Here is a 17860-nt window from a genome sequence, read left to right as displayed (position 1 = left end):
CAGCGGCACAATGGTTCCTTTTTTTTAATATGCCTCGATTAACGTTGATTTAACACCAAACGAACTGGACACTTTAGTTATAAAAAAAAAAAAAGAGTGAGAATTAAACTTGAAGATAGAGCGCATAAAACTACATTGTATATCTAAGGGATTAGGTTTTGTTTTGAAATGTTCTGAGAAGTGAGTGCAACTTCGAAATGTGTCACTTCCGGTGACGCAGAGACGTCAGTTGTTTTGGGTCGTTGCGTTGGTAGCTTAGAAGCTAAAAAACACCTTAAAAGCTACATTTGAAAAACGCCAACGGTAATTTTTTATCTGTATGTGTTATTTATATTATATATCTGTTTATATGTCAGTTATGTTTCTCATTGTGGCGGTTATTTGTAGGAAAACGGTTAGCTAACGTCACGCTAACGTCGTGTTGTGGTGTGTTAAAAAGGTGGCTTCGATGGGAGTGGACCAGACGGAACTGGGGCTGCCGGCGGACCCGGTGGGCCGGCGGGTGTCCTGCGACGGGGAGCGGGCCACGGTGCGGTATGTGGGCCCGGTGCCACCGACAGCAGGTGAGAAAGAACCGGGCGTTTCTCCCTCAGTCCCCCTGTTAGTATCCATAACTAGTTAGGTCAGTGGGAAGTAAGCAGTGGTGTAGTCTAATCTACTGTAGTGGGTATACTGTACTGTACTGTACTGTACTGTATGGGCCTGTACTCAGTGGTGTAGTCTAATCTACTGTAGTGGGTATACTGTACTGTACTGTATGTATGGGCCTGTACTCAGTGGTGTAGTCTAATGTACTGTAGTGGGTATACTGTACTGTACTGTATGTATGGGCCTGTACTCAGTGGTGTAGTCTAATGTATTGTAGTGGGTATACTGTACTGTACTGTATGTATGGGCCTGTACTCAGTGGTGTAGTCTAATGTATTGTAGTGGGTATACTGTACTGTACTGTATGTATGGGCCTGTACTCAGTGGTGTAGTCTAATGTATTGTAGTGGGTATACTATACTGTACTGTATGTATGGGCCTGTACTCAGTGGTGTAGTCTAATGTACTGTAGCTAGTGGGTATACTGTACTGTACTGTATGGGCCTGTACTCAGTGGTGTAGTCTAATGTACTGTAGTGGGTATACTGTACTGTACTGTATTGTATTGTAGCGACCGGCTGCCAATCACCTACGTATGTCCCCCTGCAAGCTGAGGTTGGCAGCCTGGTGAGAGGGGGGCGGTTCCCGGGGGGGTATATAGCCAACGGAGAGAGGAAGTTCGCTCTCTTGGGGAGTTCCGGCCAACTCTCGGCCCTCTCTGTGTGTTGTAATACCTGTAGCTTTTGTTGGTAGCTAATAAAGGAGTTAACTAGACTCTGACCCGTGTATGATTCATTACATTGGTGTCAGAAGTAAAGCAACGGAAAGGTTAGTGACGCCCGAGGGTGCGCCCCGCACTGTTAGCTAGCTAGCGACCAGTTTAGTTAGCTTAGGTTAGCGTTAGCTGGACCGCGCGGCCACGAGCGCAGGGAGATATGCTCTCATCCGTTAAGACAGCGGGGAGACGGCGACACGGGACGTAGCCTCCGGATGGACATTTGGTGGCCTGAGTGAGGAGCTACCGTGGTGGAGGACAGCAGAGCCCACCTTCGGGGCACGCGGGGAGCCGGCGGCTTCCGAGGCTGGCTTCGGGGGACAAGGACATGCAGGCTTTGCTGCTTGCAAGCTAAAGTCGGAGGGGGACGCGGAAGCCTACGCGTCACCGGGCGCGGAAGCCGGATGTAAACAAAGATGGCGGCGCCTGTCCCAGGATAACAGCGGTGACAGCTAGCTCCGTGAAAACCCCGGGCACCACGGGAAGGTGAGCTGGGCAGCTTTTCACGCACACCGAACTGCTCGCGTAAGTCACAGAACTGGTCACAAGAGACTAAAGCGCTGGAAGTTTGGCTATGTGCCTCACCGGACGAGGCTTTAGCATGCCTGCTGCTGTTGGATGCAGAGGACAGACAGCGGTATCGTTGCACTGGTGGGCGCCGCTCCAGCGACGGTTTGGGAACTTTACAGGGGCAGAGCTCCTCCGTAATGAACTGAATAACAGATACAGAAGACATGGGGAACCGCTACGGCAATTGGCTAATGACATTGAGAGCCTCACCCGCAGAGCATACAGCGGCATGCCCCCGGCGGTGCAAAGCGAGCTAGCCCGCGACCGATTCATGCAAGCCCTCTCACCACCCGAGCTACGTGTGGAGGTACAGCTGACACATCCACAGTCCCTGAGTGAGGCGTTGGAGAGGGCGTCCGAGAGGGAGACAGCACGTGCCTACGTCATGATGCCCACACCGGAGCACAACAGCCCCCATGCCAGGGCAGCAGCTGAGGTCCCACAAACGCCAGCATGGGTAGCGGAGCTGACAGAGCTGGTGCGGTCAGCCTCCCTGGGCACTCAACGGCGCCCCGACCGCACTGCCAGACTGTGCTGGGGTTGCGGGAAACCCGGACACCTGGTACGCTCGTGCCCGAAAACACCCAGACACCAGGGAAACGACTCGGGGTCTGTGTAGAGGGGACTACGCGGACCACGACCCAAAGTTCCCCACGTACACCCTCAAGCACGGCCAGCCAGGAGGTGGTTGCGGTGGTGGGCCGGACTTCGATTGGGGACCTCTGCCACATCCCAGTCACTGTGGAGGGAGTGGAATGTGTGGCGCTGGTTGACACCGGCTCTACAGTGACATTAGTACGGCCCGATGTCCTCCCTGTTCAAACCGTCTTGGAGCCAACAGCAGTCCACCTGCGGACAGTGACCGGGGAATTGTCACCCATGAAAGGCAAAGGGACTCTGACAATTGTGGTGGGCGGTAAAACGGTGCACCACCCGGTCTGGGTGGCATCTGTCCAGGACCCCTGCATTCTGGGACTGGATTTTTTGAAGAACACGGGCTGTCGGCTGGACCTGGCGGAGGCCACCCTGTGCTTTCCAGGGGAACGGCCTGTCAACATGACCCCACCACCCCTGGGCTTCAACTGTACGGCACCCCAGATAACCACCTCGTTGGCAGACACCGCCGAGGGTTCCAGCGACCCCGTTGGGAGGACCGAGGGACCCATCTACCGAGACCCCCATAGCCCCCTGCCCCCCTCACCCCACCTAGGGGCCCAACAGTCGGCACATGATGCACAGACCCCTGAGAACCGGGCCTCGGACCTGTTGGCAGTCCAGCTCCCCCCAGATGGAGAGGAGGGAGGCGTCGTGTCGGCAGTGCGGAGCATATGGCAACAGAACTGTTCTCATCTGGACCCCCAGCAGGGTGAGGAACTGTGGCAACTGTTGCTACACTTCAAGGACATTTTTGCATTCGAAGATGTTGACATGGGGTGCACCAACCTAATACAGCATGACATAGATACAGGGGACAGCCCGCCTATCAAGTCACGCCCACGTCGCCTCCCGCTGGCACGCCATGAAGCAGCAGATAAGGTGTTGTGGGAGATGCAGCAGGCAGGTATTGTGGAGCCGTCTGACAGCCCGTGGGCCGCACCCGTTGTCATGGTCCCAAAGAAGAACGGCCAGTGGAGATTCTGTGTTGACTACAGGCGTCTCAATGGGGTGACAAGGAAGGACTCTTACCCCCTACCACGGGTTGACGAAACCCTGGACCAGGTGGCAGGGTCAGCCTGGTTCACATCGCTGGACCTGAGGTCTGGATACTGGCAGGTGCCTCTCTCTCCCTCTGCCAAACCAAAGACTGCATTCTGCACAAGCCGTGGCCACTGGCAGTTCAATGTCCTTCCATTTGGCCTTTGCAATGCACCAGCCTCATTTGAAAGACTTATGGACAAAGTGCTGTCAGGAGTCCCCCAGAGTGAGTGTGTGGTGTACTTGGATGACATTCTCACCCACGGCCCCTCCTTTCAGGCAGCTCTCCAGTCCCTGCGGCACGTTTTGGAGCGCATAGCAGCTGCGGGTCTCAAGCTACATCCGGAAAAGTGCCACTTCATGCAGAGGGAGGTGTCATTCCTGGGGCACAGGCTGGGCAGAGATGGCATTGGCACAGTGGACGACAAGATACAAGCGGTCAGAGACTGGCCCACTCCAACTGACCAGCAACAGCTGAAAAGTTTTCTGGGCTTAGCCTCTTATTACCGGAGGTTTGTGAGGGGGTTCTCATGCGTGGCTGCACCGCTGTTCAAGCTACTGCGCAAAGGCCAAGGCTATGTGTGGACTGACGAGTGCCAAACAGCATTCACCTCGCTACAGAAGGCGCTGGGGGAGGCCCCCGTGTTGGCTCCGGCTAACCCCTCCCTCCCGTTCATCTTGGACTGTGATGCGAGTGGCCAGGGAGTGGGCGGGGTACTGGCACAGCTAAGCCCAGAAGGAGAGAGAGTGGTGGCCTATTACAGCAGGGCTTTTAATAAGCATGAACGCCGTTACTGTGTCACACGCAGAGAACTCCTAGCTGTGTTATCATCTATTCGCCACTTCAAATACTACCTCTGCGGGCTGCCATTCACCATCAGGAGTGACCACTCTGCCCTCCAGTGGCTCATGTCCTTTAAAGAACCGGAGGGTCAGGTGGCACGCTGGATGGAGGAGCTACAATCTCACGACTTTAAAGTGGTGCATAGAGCGGAGCCCGCCACTCCAAGCGGACGCGCCCTGTCCCGCCCGACCCCGCGCGGAGGGACGGATGCCGCCACTGTGATCGCAAGGAGACACGAGACAGGGAGCTACAGGAACAGGAGGCAGCCCCGGTCAGCCGGGCCGCGGTGGCAGTGGGCTGCGAGCTGACTGAAATGTCACCGATGCAGTGGAAACGGCAGCAGGAGGCCGATATGGACATACAGCCAGTGCTCCAGTGGGTGGAAAGGCAGACACGGCCACCTTGGGAAGAGGTGGCGCCGTGCTCCACGGCAACAAAAGGGCTGTGGGCAAAGTTCCAGGCCCTTCGGCTGACTGAAGGGGTGCTACAGCGGGCCTGGAAAGATCCAGCGACGGGAGAGCTGAGGTGGCAGTTGGTGGTCCCCAGGGCAGAGAGGCTGGCCGTGCTTAAGGCAGTGCATGGGGCCACGGGAGCCGGTCACTTCGGAGTCACCAAAACTCTCCGTCGCCTACGTCAGAGCTTCTACTGGGGGCAATTCAAAAGGGACGTAGAGGACTTCTGCAGGCGGTGTGACAGCTGCACAGCAAAGAAAGGCCCACCTGAACAGTCCCATGCCCAACTCCAACAGTTTCCAGTCGGCACACCCATGGAAAGAATCGGGGTGGACATAGTCGGCCCACTCCCGGTCACGGACAGCGGAAACAAGTACGTACTGTCAGTCATGGACTATTTTACCAAATGGCCAGAGGCATAGCCCTCCTTGACCAGGAGGCAGAAACAGTAGCCGAGCCTACTGGAGGGCATGGTCTGCCGGTTTGGGACGCCCCAGACCATTCACAGCCACCAGGGGCGAAACTTTGAGTCGCTGGTGTGCGCTGACCTGTGCCACAGACTGGGCATAAACAAAACTTCGAAACACCCTCTACACCCACAGAGTGATGGTTTGGTGGAGCGCTCAACAGGACCCTGGTCCAGCAACTGGCCATCATCACCTCTAAACACCAGCGGGACTGGGACAAGCGCCTCCCACTCGTGCTGATGCGTCGGTCCGCTGTCCAAGAGTCAACCGCCTGCACACCAGCTCTGCTAATGCTGGGTAGAGAGCTCCGCACCCCGCCAGCATTGGCCTTTGGCCTCCCCCCTGACACCCCAGCTGCGCCACCAGGACGCGAGTATGCCCGGAGACTGCAGGACCGCCTGGAGACAGCCCACGACTTTGCGCGGGTACAGCTGCAGAACGCAGGGGCAAGACAACGCAGAAACTACGACCTGCATCACAAGGGCCGCCACCTGGACTCAGGAGAGCTGGTTTGGGTCTACAGCCCGCAGAGGAAAAAGGGCCGTTGCCCTAAGCTTGACAGTGACTGGGTAGGCCCCTGTAGGGTGTTGGAACGGCTAGGGGAGGTAGTATACAGAGTACAGCTACCCCCCCGCGGCAGACGGGTGGCTGTACACAGGGATAGATTGGCCCCCTATCATGGAGACGCTACCCCCCAGCTTCCACACGGCCCCTCACAGACCCCCACCACACCCCCTTCCCCAGTACCACTCTCTCCCACATTCCTGGCGGTGAGGAGTCCCACGCTCAATGTCACAGGCCCGGCACGGCCCCAGAGACAGAGAAGGCCGCCGGCTTATCTGAGAGACTTTGTTTGATGTGGTTAGCCACTTACCTGAAGGACTGTTTGTTTTCGACTGTTTATCTGTTTAACTGTTTAGCCGTTTTAGCTGTTTAAACTGTGGGCCCGTAGTTGTTGTTCCCTCGGGGTCGAGGGACTTTGACGGGGGGTAATGTAGCGACCGGCTGCCAATCACCTACGTTATGTCCCCTGCAAGCTGAGGTTGGCAGCCTGGTAGAGGGGGGCGGTTCCCGGGGGTATATAGCCAACGGAGAGAGGAAGTTCGCTCTCTTGGGGAGTTCCGGCCAACTCTCGGCCCTCTCTGTGTGTTGTAATACCTGTAGCTTTTGTTGGTAGCTAATAAAGGAGTTAACTAGACTCTGACCCGTGTATGATTCATTACAGTATGTATGGGCCTGTACTCAGTGGTGTAGTCTAATGTACTGTAGTGGGTATACTGTACTGTACTGTATTGTATGTATGGGGGTTAAATTGGGATTTGTTATGTGGGGGCTTCAAAAAATTGAAAAATAAACCGTTAAATGGCACTTTTCTGGAGAGTTTTGTGCAAAGAAATGGAGAAATCGAGTCTTACATGATATGTGCAAAACTGCAAGGTTAAGAGCCTATAGGCTACTTTGCATTGTTGTAGTATCATATAACAGGTATAAGGGCATTTACATTACTGTTAATAGGTCATCACTTTATTACACATTGTATTACCTTGTTATGATATAAGAAGTGACCCATACAATGTGGCAAACATAATGTGCCACATCAAGAGACAGTGCAGCATATGACAGTAGCAACAGCTGGGAAGATTTGGGTCTGTGGTGACCAGGTCCACCTCACACAAACTTCCTTCTCCCAATCTCTCTCTTTACTACCACACACACACACACACACACACACACACACAGACGGCGCCGAGTGGAGCTCTCCGATGCTCGGAGCCCTGCCGCTGGAGGAGATGCGACAGCGAGAATCGATTCCACGGCTTGGTCAGCGTCATGAACTCGTAGTGGCCGGTGGAGCTTCTGAGCACCGGGCTTCCACCGCTGCGAACGGGGTTTTTAGCTTTAGGAGAAGGCATTCTATCTGTTAGTCCTACCGACGGAGACACTTTGGCGTTATGTAGTTGACCCGCGGTGGTGAAATGTCTGCAGTTCTGGGCGGGTTGTTGCCGTGTTCTGATTGTTCTCATCTCAGCTCCGCCGAGACAAAATAGACATGCCATTTCAAACATCTTTCATTTATTATCAGAAATATCATGTTTTCAAAAGCATCACTTTCAGCAAATTGTATGTGACATATTTAGACTGCAAGCAGGCACATCCAGACCCAGGGAAGTTTTGAGCATCAACGACTTCATTTCCTGCATTCTGATACACTTTTATGCACCAACTTATGGTGGAAATCCCTTCATTTAGCCTATGTGAAGAAGAAAAACACAGATGACAATTCAAAATATGTCAAAATAATAAAGCAGTATGTTGTTGCGTGTAATTGGGTATTTTTAAGTGGGTATATGGAAATCCTGGAGCTTTCTTAGTGGCTATACTGCGTATCACGTAGACTACACCACTGGAAGTAAGTACTTTTACTAAAGTAACGTTACTTTAAGCCCCCCATCCAGCCAGTTTAACTTCCAGTTTAACGGTTAAACAGAACGTGTACACACACACACACACACACACACACACACACACACCCCTCCCCCTCCTCAGACACTGTCTGCCCAGCATCACAACATCACTGCTCTCCAAACAGCAATCACAGTAAAGCAAACTACAACACAATTTCAAGTTTACATTTGTGTTATGATTTGCTTTATTGAGAGAGGGTTTTTAATCTGGAACATTGGAAAGAAGAAACTAAAGGCTAAAGTATCAGAGTGTGGCAGACACGTGTGGATCCTGAGGCCACTACCACTAAGACTACCACTAAGACTACCACTATCACTACCACTAAGACTATCACTAAGACTACCACTATCACTACCACTATCACTACCACTACCACTAAGACTACCACTACCACTAAGACTACCACTAAGACTACCACTAAGACTACCACTATCACTACCACTACCACTACCACTAAGACTACCACTAAGACTACCACTAAGACTACCACTACCACTACCACTAAGACTACCACTAAGACTACCACTACCACTAAGACTACCACTATCACTACCACTATCACTATCACTACCACTAAGACTACCACTAAGACTACCACTATCACTACCACTACCACTAAGACTACCACTATCACTACCACTACCACTAAGACTACCACTAAGACTACCACTAAGACTACCACTAAGACTACCACTATCACTACCACTACCACTACCACTAAGACTACCACTAAGACTACCACTAAGACTACCACTACCACTACCACTAAGACTACCACTAAGACTACCACTACCACTAAGACTACCACTATCACTACCACTATCACTATCACTACCACTAAGACTACCACTAAGACTACCACTATCACTACCACTAAGACTACCACTATCACTACCACTACCACTAAGACTACCACTATCACTACCACTAAGACTACCACTATCACTACCACTATCACTACCACTAAGACTACCACTAAGACTACCACTATCACTACCACTAAGACTACCACTATCACTATCACTAAGACTACCACTATCACTACCACTATCACTATCACTACCACTAAGACTATCACTACCACTAAGACTACCACTAAGATTACCACTAAGACTACCACTATCACTACCACTACCACTAAGACTACCACTAAGACTACCACTATCACTACCACTACCACTAAGACTACCACTAAGACTACCACTAAGACTACCACTAAGACTACCACTATCACTACCACTACCACTAAGACTACCACTAAGACTACCACTAAGACTACCACTAAGACTACCACTATCACTACCACTAAGACTACCACTATCACTACCACTACCACTACCACTAAGACTACCACTAAGACTACCACTAAGACTACCACTAAGACTACCACTATCACTACCACTAAGACTACCACTATCACTACCACTAAGACTACCACTAAGACTATCACTACCACTAAGACTACCACTATCACTACCACTACCACTACCACTAAGACTACCACTAAGACTACCACTATCACTACCACTAAGACTACCACTATCACTACCACTAAGACTACCACTACCACTACCACTAAGACTACCACTAAGACTACCACTATCACTACCACTAAGACTATCACTATCACTACCACTACCACTAAGACTACCACTACCACTACCACTAAGACTACCACTAAGACTACCACTACCACTACCACTAAGACTACCACTACCACTAAGACTACCACTACCACTAAGACTACCACTAAGACTACCACTATCACTACCACTAAGACTATCACTATCACTACCACTACCACTAAGACTACCACTATCACTACCACTACCACTAAGACTACCACTAAGACTACCACTATCACTACCACTACCACTAAGACTACCACTACCACTAAGACTACCACTATCACTACCACTAAGACTACCACTATCACTACCACTAAGACTACCACTAAGACTACCACTAAGACTACCACTATCACTACCACTAAGACTACCACTACCACTACCACTATCACTACCACTAAGACTACCACTAAGACTACCACTATCACTACCACTAAGACTACCACTACCACTATCACTACCACTAAGACTACCACTAAGACTACCACTAAGACTACCACTATCACTACCACTAAGACTACCACTATCGCTACCACTACCACTAAGACTACCACTATCACTACCACTAAGACTACCACTACCACTATCACTACCACTAAGACTACCACTATCACTACCACTAAGACTACCACTATCGCTACCACTAAGACTACCACTATCACTATCACTACCACTACCACTAAGACTACCACTAAGACTACCACTACCACTAAGACTACCACTACCACTAAGACTACCACTATCACTATCACTACCACTACCTCTAAGACTACCACTATCGCTACCACTAAGACTACCACTACCACTACCACTAAGACTACCACTATCACTATCACTACCACTACCACTAAGACTACCACTACCACTACCACTACCACTAAGACTACCACTAACCCAGTTTGTGTTTTCTGTGCTCAGGGCTGTGGCTCGGCGTTGAGTGGGATAACCCAGAGAGAGGCAAACACGACGGCAGCCACGAGGGAGTCCACTATTTCACATGCAGGTAATTCTCAGCAGTCACTGTTTGGGCTGTGACGGGATAGTCGTCACCGCGGTATGGCGGTCAACCGCAACCCTCTCACGAGACTAGCGTAAGTTAGAGCGAGAGTAGAGTGGCGGGGGCTGTGTGGTCGCGCAAGGAGAGCAGCGTATATGAGTGCCGCTGTGAGGAAAACGAGAGAGCAAAGATGATGTGAAGTGAGTTAAAAGTTAACAATAAAACAACAAGCTAGAGCTGCTCAGGACATCATCGGCTTAAACCTTCCAACGAGAGTTGCAGCCCCGAGTGCATCTCCGTTGATCCATTCCACAGACATGTTCAGAAAGCTCTTTTGTCAACAAAGTAAAATATAAATAAAATAGTTTGCCGAGTGCAGCCTGTCCAGCAGCCGAGCAGACAGAGAGCAGAGAGGGCGACTCGGCAGTTCGCTCTCTACCGATACAAGCCGCTCTGTTCTAGGCTACGAAACGTGCACGCAGGCTGAAACTCAACCGTGGCGTTTTATCGGGATGAAGCTATAAACAGAAGGACACTCCGCTAGCTGCTAGGCTAATGTGCGGTGATGACGGTGACGAGCTGTTCCAGCCCTCGTTACCGTCACGTTATCACAGCAGGAAGCTACAAGCTACAAGCTGGGAGTCCCAGTGTTCCTGTGCTGCTCCCTCTACCTGGAACAAGTTAACAGAAATCCATCAAACTTAGTGAGCTGAGTCCCATTGGTTGCTTTTAAGAGGATGTTGATTGACTCGGAGGCAGCCACACCTGGCTGCAGATGTTTTGACTGATGTGTTTAGGATTGCGGTTGACTTTGAGGGATTTGCTGAGTCAGTGGTTTGATGTTTTTGGTATTTTTTTGTGTGTTTATGTGTGGTTGTGCTGCCTGTCTTGGCCAGGATACTGTTGAAAAGGAGATTTGTAATCCTAATGAGTCTTTTCCTGGTTAGATCAGTCCCTCCAGAATTTTTTTTCAAATATGCCGCACTTTCGCCGCATAAATTGCCGATTTCAGCGCAAAATATTTGGGGCTTGCATGATTTCATAATCCCCGCATTTTCGTTGCAAAAAAGTCCCGTAACATATCTCAGCAGAAAGTTGAAAAATGTTGCGTTTACTTCACACAAAAGCAGCCATTTTCCCCTGTTGCCATGGGAACGTTATGAAGTGACGTCATTATGTCATCAAATCACATTTTTTTCTCTTTTTCATCAAGTTCTTTTTGCAAGTTCCCGCAATTTCATTGCATAAAACTGCATAAATATCCCGCATATTCCATCGCATTTTTTAAGAAAATGTGGCGCATAATCAAGGATTTTTGCCCCACCACAATCACAAAAAAACTCTGCATTTTTCTGGAAGGACTGGTTACAATGCACATTAGATTCAGCAAAGTAGAATCAGAAGAATCAGGAGCTCAATCCACAATAATAATAATAACAAAAAGTAATCCGTGCTTATTTGAAACCTGTAATCTGAACGGTTTTGTCCCCGATGGATTCTCTCAGGAACCCTAAGGGCGGCTCCTTCGTCCGTCCAGCCAAGGTGAGCTTCGGCGTGGACTTCCTGACCGCCCTGCAGCAGGTGTACCAGATCAAAGAGGAGGTGCTGAGTGAGGAGATCGCCATCTCCTCCAAGAAGCTCAAGTGGGCGTTCAAGGACTGCTGCAGGTACGCTGCCCCTCGGACAGTTCGTGTCCTCGCACCGAGCGATCTGTCTGGCAGCTCCTCTTTTCACCCTGTGTGTTGAGCTCTCTGTTTTAGCTACAGAGTGAGACCTCTCACTTCTGTTCCATCTTTGTTGGGAGTCGCACATGTGCAGTACCTAGGTAAGGACTACTAGCCAGTCAGAAGCAGAGTATGAGGGCGTGCCCTGACAGTAGCTAGGTAAGGACTACTAGCCAGTCAGAAGCAGAGTATGAGGGCGTGCCACGCTAGCAGCTATGCAAGCATTATAACGTGTGTTACAAAGTAGGCCAGTTTTAAATAGGTGTGAGGACATAGTTCCCTTTGTTTCCTTATATTGATTCCACTGTTCTCCTCTTTTTTTTTTTTATCTCTCGACAGTTTTGAGAGTCGTACGTCGGTGTTGTTTGATTTCTGCGAAGTGAACGGGCCCGGGGCGGAGGGAGAAATCAGAAAAACTACACCACGTATCTTTTTACACCAACGTGACTTTCTGACCTTACATTTCTCACGACGATGCAAAACTGTCAACAACAATATAAACCATGCGTGATGAAGATCTGGATGTTTCAGGAGTCAAACTGAAACAAGGAGATGATTAATCCTTTAGTTGATTGAAAGGAAATTCATTTACAACTATTTAGATTCTTATATTTCAGTATATTTAAGTTACCCTTTAGATAAGATAACCCTTTATTGCTCATTCCCAAGAGGGGAACATCAGTTTTTGCAGCAGCACAAGGACATAAATAATAGAAGATACATAGAAGAGGTATTTAATGTATAATATAATAAGTAAAGGTTTATGGGGAAATGCTTCAGTGTAGTGCTGCTCCGTCTTAGTGGATCAGAGGACTAATCGGTGGTTCTGGTCTTAGTCAGCTTAGATCTCTTTAGTCCATTAGTCATGTCTGATGCTGTTTTCATGCTGAATGACTTATTTCCAAGAAACGTACGAGCACATCTCTGGTAAACACAAGAATTAAGGGTTGACCTTTGACCTCACAGATATCACCGTGAAACCTACTTTCACTACACGTTTTCTGAAATGTTGTGTTTAAATATGCAAAGGAGGCGTCATCTTATTCAATATATGCATCCTTTATCATGACTCTTAGTGGAGAAACTCAGATTTACAGATCTGTGGATTAAATCAACTAATCGATCAGTCGGTACAGTTGAACGAGTGTTAGTGGACTAAGAATTTCTTCAATCGAGCAGCGCCCTACTTCAGTGTTGTGTTGACTAGTTTTAAGACTGTCAGGTCGTGGTTGTTGTCAGCGGCTCCTTAACAGCGGTGACCAGACGTGGCGTGGCTGGGCCTGAGTGGGACTCTGCTGTCCTGCTGGGAGGACGTGGCTGCCATCGCACAGCAGCTGGACCAACTGGACTCACTTCAGCTCAGGTACACGTGTGTGTGTGTATCTGTCTGTGTGTGTGTGTATCTGTCTGTGTGTGTGTGTGTGTGTGTGTGTATGTGTGTATGTGTGTATCTGTCTGTGTGTGTGTGTGTGTGTGTGTAATTCTCTCCTTCCACTAAACCCCTCTCGTTTTGTTTTTTAGCGACAACCGACTGCGTTTGCCCTCCGACCCCTCGGCTCACTGCCAGGCTTTCTGCAACCTCAAAGTCCTCGCGCTGAACAGATGTGACCTCACCTGGCCACAGGTACGATCGCAGAGCTGGATTTACGGCTCTGTGTTGAACCTACGCTGTAGCCCGACATGCACCTCTCCCAAAATAACTACCCCCCCCCACCACCCCCCTGACTCATGTCCTGGTTCTCCTTCTCCATCAACAACATCAAGGAGAGGGTTAACTTCTCCTGCTCCAGATCTCCCACTGTGGTCAGAAAACACAGGGGAGGCTCTTTGGTTCTCTCACTAGGACTCTAGACTCACTACTCACTCTGAAGATAATCACCATCACTCTCTCACTCACTCTACCACACACACGCACACACATAGACCCATACACATGCACACACACACACACACACACACACACACACACACACACACACACACAAACACACACACACACACACCACTCTGCTATTCTCATCACAATGGCTTGGACACTTCCGTGAGCTATGACGTAGGCATAGGCTCTGCGTAGAGCCTACTGCTATAAATCAGCCTGAAAACCTTCCACATACACCCAACGTACACCTGTCTGTTGATTCAGCTTGCAGAGTTTCTTAATGATCTCTCTCTCTCTCTCTCTCTCTGCTGGTCTCTCTCTCTCTGCTGGTCTCTCTCTCTCTGCTGGTCTCTGGTCAGATCCTGGAGTGCGCCCCCATGTGGCCACAGCTGGAGGATCTGTGTGTAGAAGACAACAACATCACAGAGCTGCAGAGGTAACGCTGTCACTTGTTTCCTTCAGTCCAAGGGGCGGGGCCAGATGATGTAAATGTTCGGGGGCCCAGCCCAAACCTCGGGCGGTCCACACACACACACACACACACACACACACACACACACACACACACACACACACACACACAAACACACAGACAGAACAGATACACACAGACACAAACACACAGACAGAACAGATACACACAGACACACACACACAGACAGACACATAGACACACCCACGCACCTGAGCTGAAGTGTGTCCAGTTTGTCTCCATTTCTGGCAGATATTTGCAAAATTTTTCAAGCCATTTGATAATTGAATGCCTACAAATCTGTACATCATTTGGGGAAAAACATGATAGTTGCCAAGGAAAAACTGCATAGGATTCTCCTAAAGTGTGCATGTCTGTAAAGGGGAGACTCATGGGTACCCAGAGAACCCATTTTTATCCAGTTATCTTGAGGTCAGAGGTCAGGGGACCCCTTTTGAAAATGGCCATGCCGGTTTTTCCCTTGCCAAAATGTAGCCTAACTTTGGAGCATTATTTGGCCCCCTTCCTGACAAGCTAGCATGACATTTCATATGATACCACTGTCTCCTTTTATCTTCTTTCTAGCTTGAAATCAGAATAATTTATTTGTCATTGTAAAACATTGTCACAACGAAATTTAAGTGCTACTCCTTCTGGTGCCTAGAAGTATACATTCATACGCACACACCATACCCTCAACATACACATAATGGGACAGGTGCTTCTAGTGCATACTAGTTAGGGCTGCTCGATTATGGAAAAAAACATAATCACGATTATTTTGGTCAATATTGAAATCATGATAAATTAACACGATGACCTGTTGACTTCTGGAAAGATGTTGCAGTTATTGAACTTAAAAACAGTGGAAAAAGTTAAATGAATCAACAGTAAAAAAAATTTTGCCTCAATACTTGTCCTATTTAAACTTAATTTTTTCATTCAGAACACACAAGAGAAAATAAGAGTTTACTTATATAATTACTTATCATAATTGCGATTAAATTTCGATTAATTGCACAGCCCTAATACTAGTATACATTCATACACTTACTCACGACATACTCTCACATCAGAAAATCTGGAAAAGCGAAAATGCAGCGCAAAGCAGGCAAGATAGTCATTCAGCATGACGAAGTCCTATTTCTGTGTATTGAATGTTTTAGAGTTGTGATGGCTGTCTCTGAACCTGGCTGTGTGGATTCTGACAGACCTGTAAACGCCTTCCTGAGGGGAGGGACTCAAAGTGTTCACAGCCTCTGAAAGACAAGTCAAGTTGTCCTCAAAGATTGGGGGCTTTTGAGATAAAACATTTGGAGGCTGGAGCCCCAGAAGCTCCGCCCCCTGCTCCAGTCTGATGCGTGTGACGTTCAGGCTGTGTTCCCGTCGTGTAACTGTGATGCGTTTGATGTTTTAAAGGCCTGTGGGGGTGCTGCAGTCGCTGAAGAGTCTCAATGTGTCCTGTAATCCTGTAGAGCAGCGCAGCGTGCTCAGCATAGCGGCTCTGCCCAGGTACGCTACACTTTAACATCATTACACCAACACTACGGTTCAAATTAGGACCGGGTTATAAACACAAAAACACTATTCTCTCTCTCTCTCCACAAAAGCCCGTTTGTTTTACATAGAACATATTAAACCTTAATATGAAATAAACAATAAATACAGACACTAATACATACAGAATAGCTGCTTTGCAAAAGAAAAAAGAGGCTGAATGGAACTGGTTGAAATGTTTAATTACAATGCATTAACTAGTCTCGCTTTTGCCAGACCCTCCTCCAGAGCGCGCTGAAGGAAGGTCTGGTTAGTCCACACAGCATTCGGGGGATGGGAGGAAAACGTGCTCTGGTTTAACCCTTGTGTTGTCCTCCCGTCAACCTTGGAAAAAAACACTTTTAAACGTTTTTAACGCCTTTTTTTTCACAGTTTTTTCACAACGTTTTAAATTGTAAAAATGTTCTACACATGTTCAGCGCTTATTTCTACGTCTCATATTTTGCGATATAAAACAAAAATTGAAAACGGGTCAATGTGACCCGAAGTCAACACAAGGGTTAATGGCATTTCTTTAAACCAATCACAATCGTCGTGGGCGGGGCTAAGCTCCGCACAGAGCCGCCGCAAAATACTTCGTGCGACAGAGAACTCCGATTGGACAGATAGTCTAGCTAGCAGACAGACAGACAGTCAGACAGACAGACAGACAGATAGTCTAGCTAGCTGTCTGGATTTACCCTGCAGAGATCTGAGGAGCAGTTAGACAGACAGACAGACAGACAGATAGTCTAGCTAGCTGTCTGGATTTACCCTGCAGAGATCTGAGGACCAGTTAGACAGACAAACAGACAGACAGACAGACAGACAGACAGACAGTCTAGCTAGCTGTCTGGATTTACCCTGCAGAGATCTGAGGACCAGTTAGACAGACAGACAGACAGACAGACAGACAGACAGACAGACAGACAGACAGATAGTCTAGCTAGCTGTCTGGATTTACCCTGCAGAGATCTGAGGAGCAGGTAACCATAGTCCTCACCAATCAGCCGGAGGTTAGAACCCCGACACAGAGACAGAGGAAGGGGACGCACATCCGGCAGAAAAGACATTCATCCAGTGCAATTTCCTGCGGCAACGGAGCAATCCCTGAAGTGGGAACGCGAAGGATGTAGACTAGGGGATGCACCGAATCCAGATTTTGGGGGTTGGTCTGAATCCTGAACCCCCTGGTTGAGATTGTGCTGACTCCTCCTCCCATCCTCAGTCCATGAACCCAGTAAACACATGAATGAAGTAAACAGGGACTGTCCTTCCTTTGCCGTACCTGAAGTTGCTGCATTCTGGCTGCTGTCTGGAGACTCCTTCATGCACAACTCGTATTCTTTCGGATGTTTCGTACCAGATGTTGTAACAGCGGCCATGTTGTGTATAGTTTAGGGTCCTCGCCACCACCAGACCAATCAGCAGTGACCAGATTGAACATGTAGCTGGACTTGAATGGCCTTCTTTTGACTGAAAGTACTGCCAAACATCAACTTTTTCTGCTCACCAGTTCCATTCGCAACATTTGGCCCAATATTCGGCCGAATCCTGGATTCGGTGCATCCCTGATACAGACTAAATTTGGAGAAAATCCATTTTACCGGTAAACTGTGTTCTGTTGTTTGAGATGAATTAGGTTTAAACTCCCGCTGTTGTTGGGTGTGTTTGCAGGCTGGAGCAGCTGAAGTTGATGAAGATCGGACTGTCTGACGTTAGATTTGATGACGCTGCTCCTGGTAAAAAAATAACACACATTTTAAT

The 17860-nt window shown here is 48.9% G+C and overlaps 1 protein-coding gene across 3 annotated transcripts in view; it reads left to right on the top strand.

Annotated features, from left to right (window-relative positions):
- The first annotated feature begins 187 nt into the window (after positions 1–187).
- Positions 188–17860, top strand: part of tbce (tubulin folding cofactor E) — a 25128-nt gene continuing 7455 nt past the window's right edge. For 2 of the 3 annotated variants that reach the window (XM_039812635.1, XM_039812616.1), the window contains exons 1-10: positions 188–303; positions 440–563; positions 10404–10488; positions 11988–12149; positions 12546–12631; positions 13470–13569; positions 13728–13830; positions 14445–14521; positions 15977–16069; positions 17771–17835. In XM_039812635.1, the coding sequence (XP_039668569.1) occupies positions 449–563; positions 10404–10488; positions 11988–12149; positions 12546–12631; positions 13470–13569; positions 13728–13830; positions 14445–14521; positions 15977–16069; positions 17771–17835 (886 nt within the window). In that variant the 5' untranslated portion in view covers positions 188–303; positions 440–448. Of the gene's footprint in view, positions 318–439; positions 564–10403; positions 10489–11987; positions 12150–12545; positions 12632–13469; positions 13570–13727; positions 13831–14444; positions 14522–15976; positions 16070–17770; positions 17836–17860 lie in introns of all 3 variants that reach the window. The other variant, XM_039812627.1, reaches the window with a different exon arrangement.

This window comes from Perca fluviatilis, chromosome 1 (genome assembly GCF_010015445.1).
Source record: "Perca fluviatilis chromosome 1, GENO_Pfluv_1.0, whole genome shotgun sequence".
NCBI classification, from domain to species: domain Eukaryota; kingdom Metazoa; phylum Chordata; class Actinopteri; order Perciformes; family Percidae; genus Perca; species Perca fluviatilis.
Note: the sequence above shows the minus strand (reverse complement) of the source record. Positions and strands in the feature narration are given on the sequence as shown.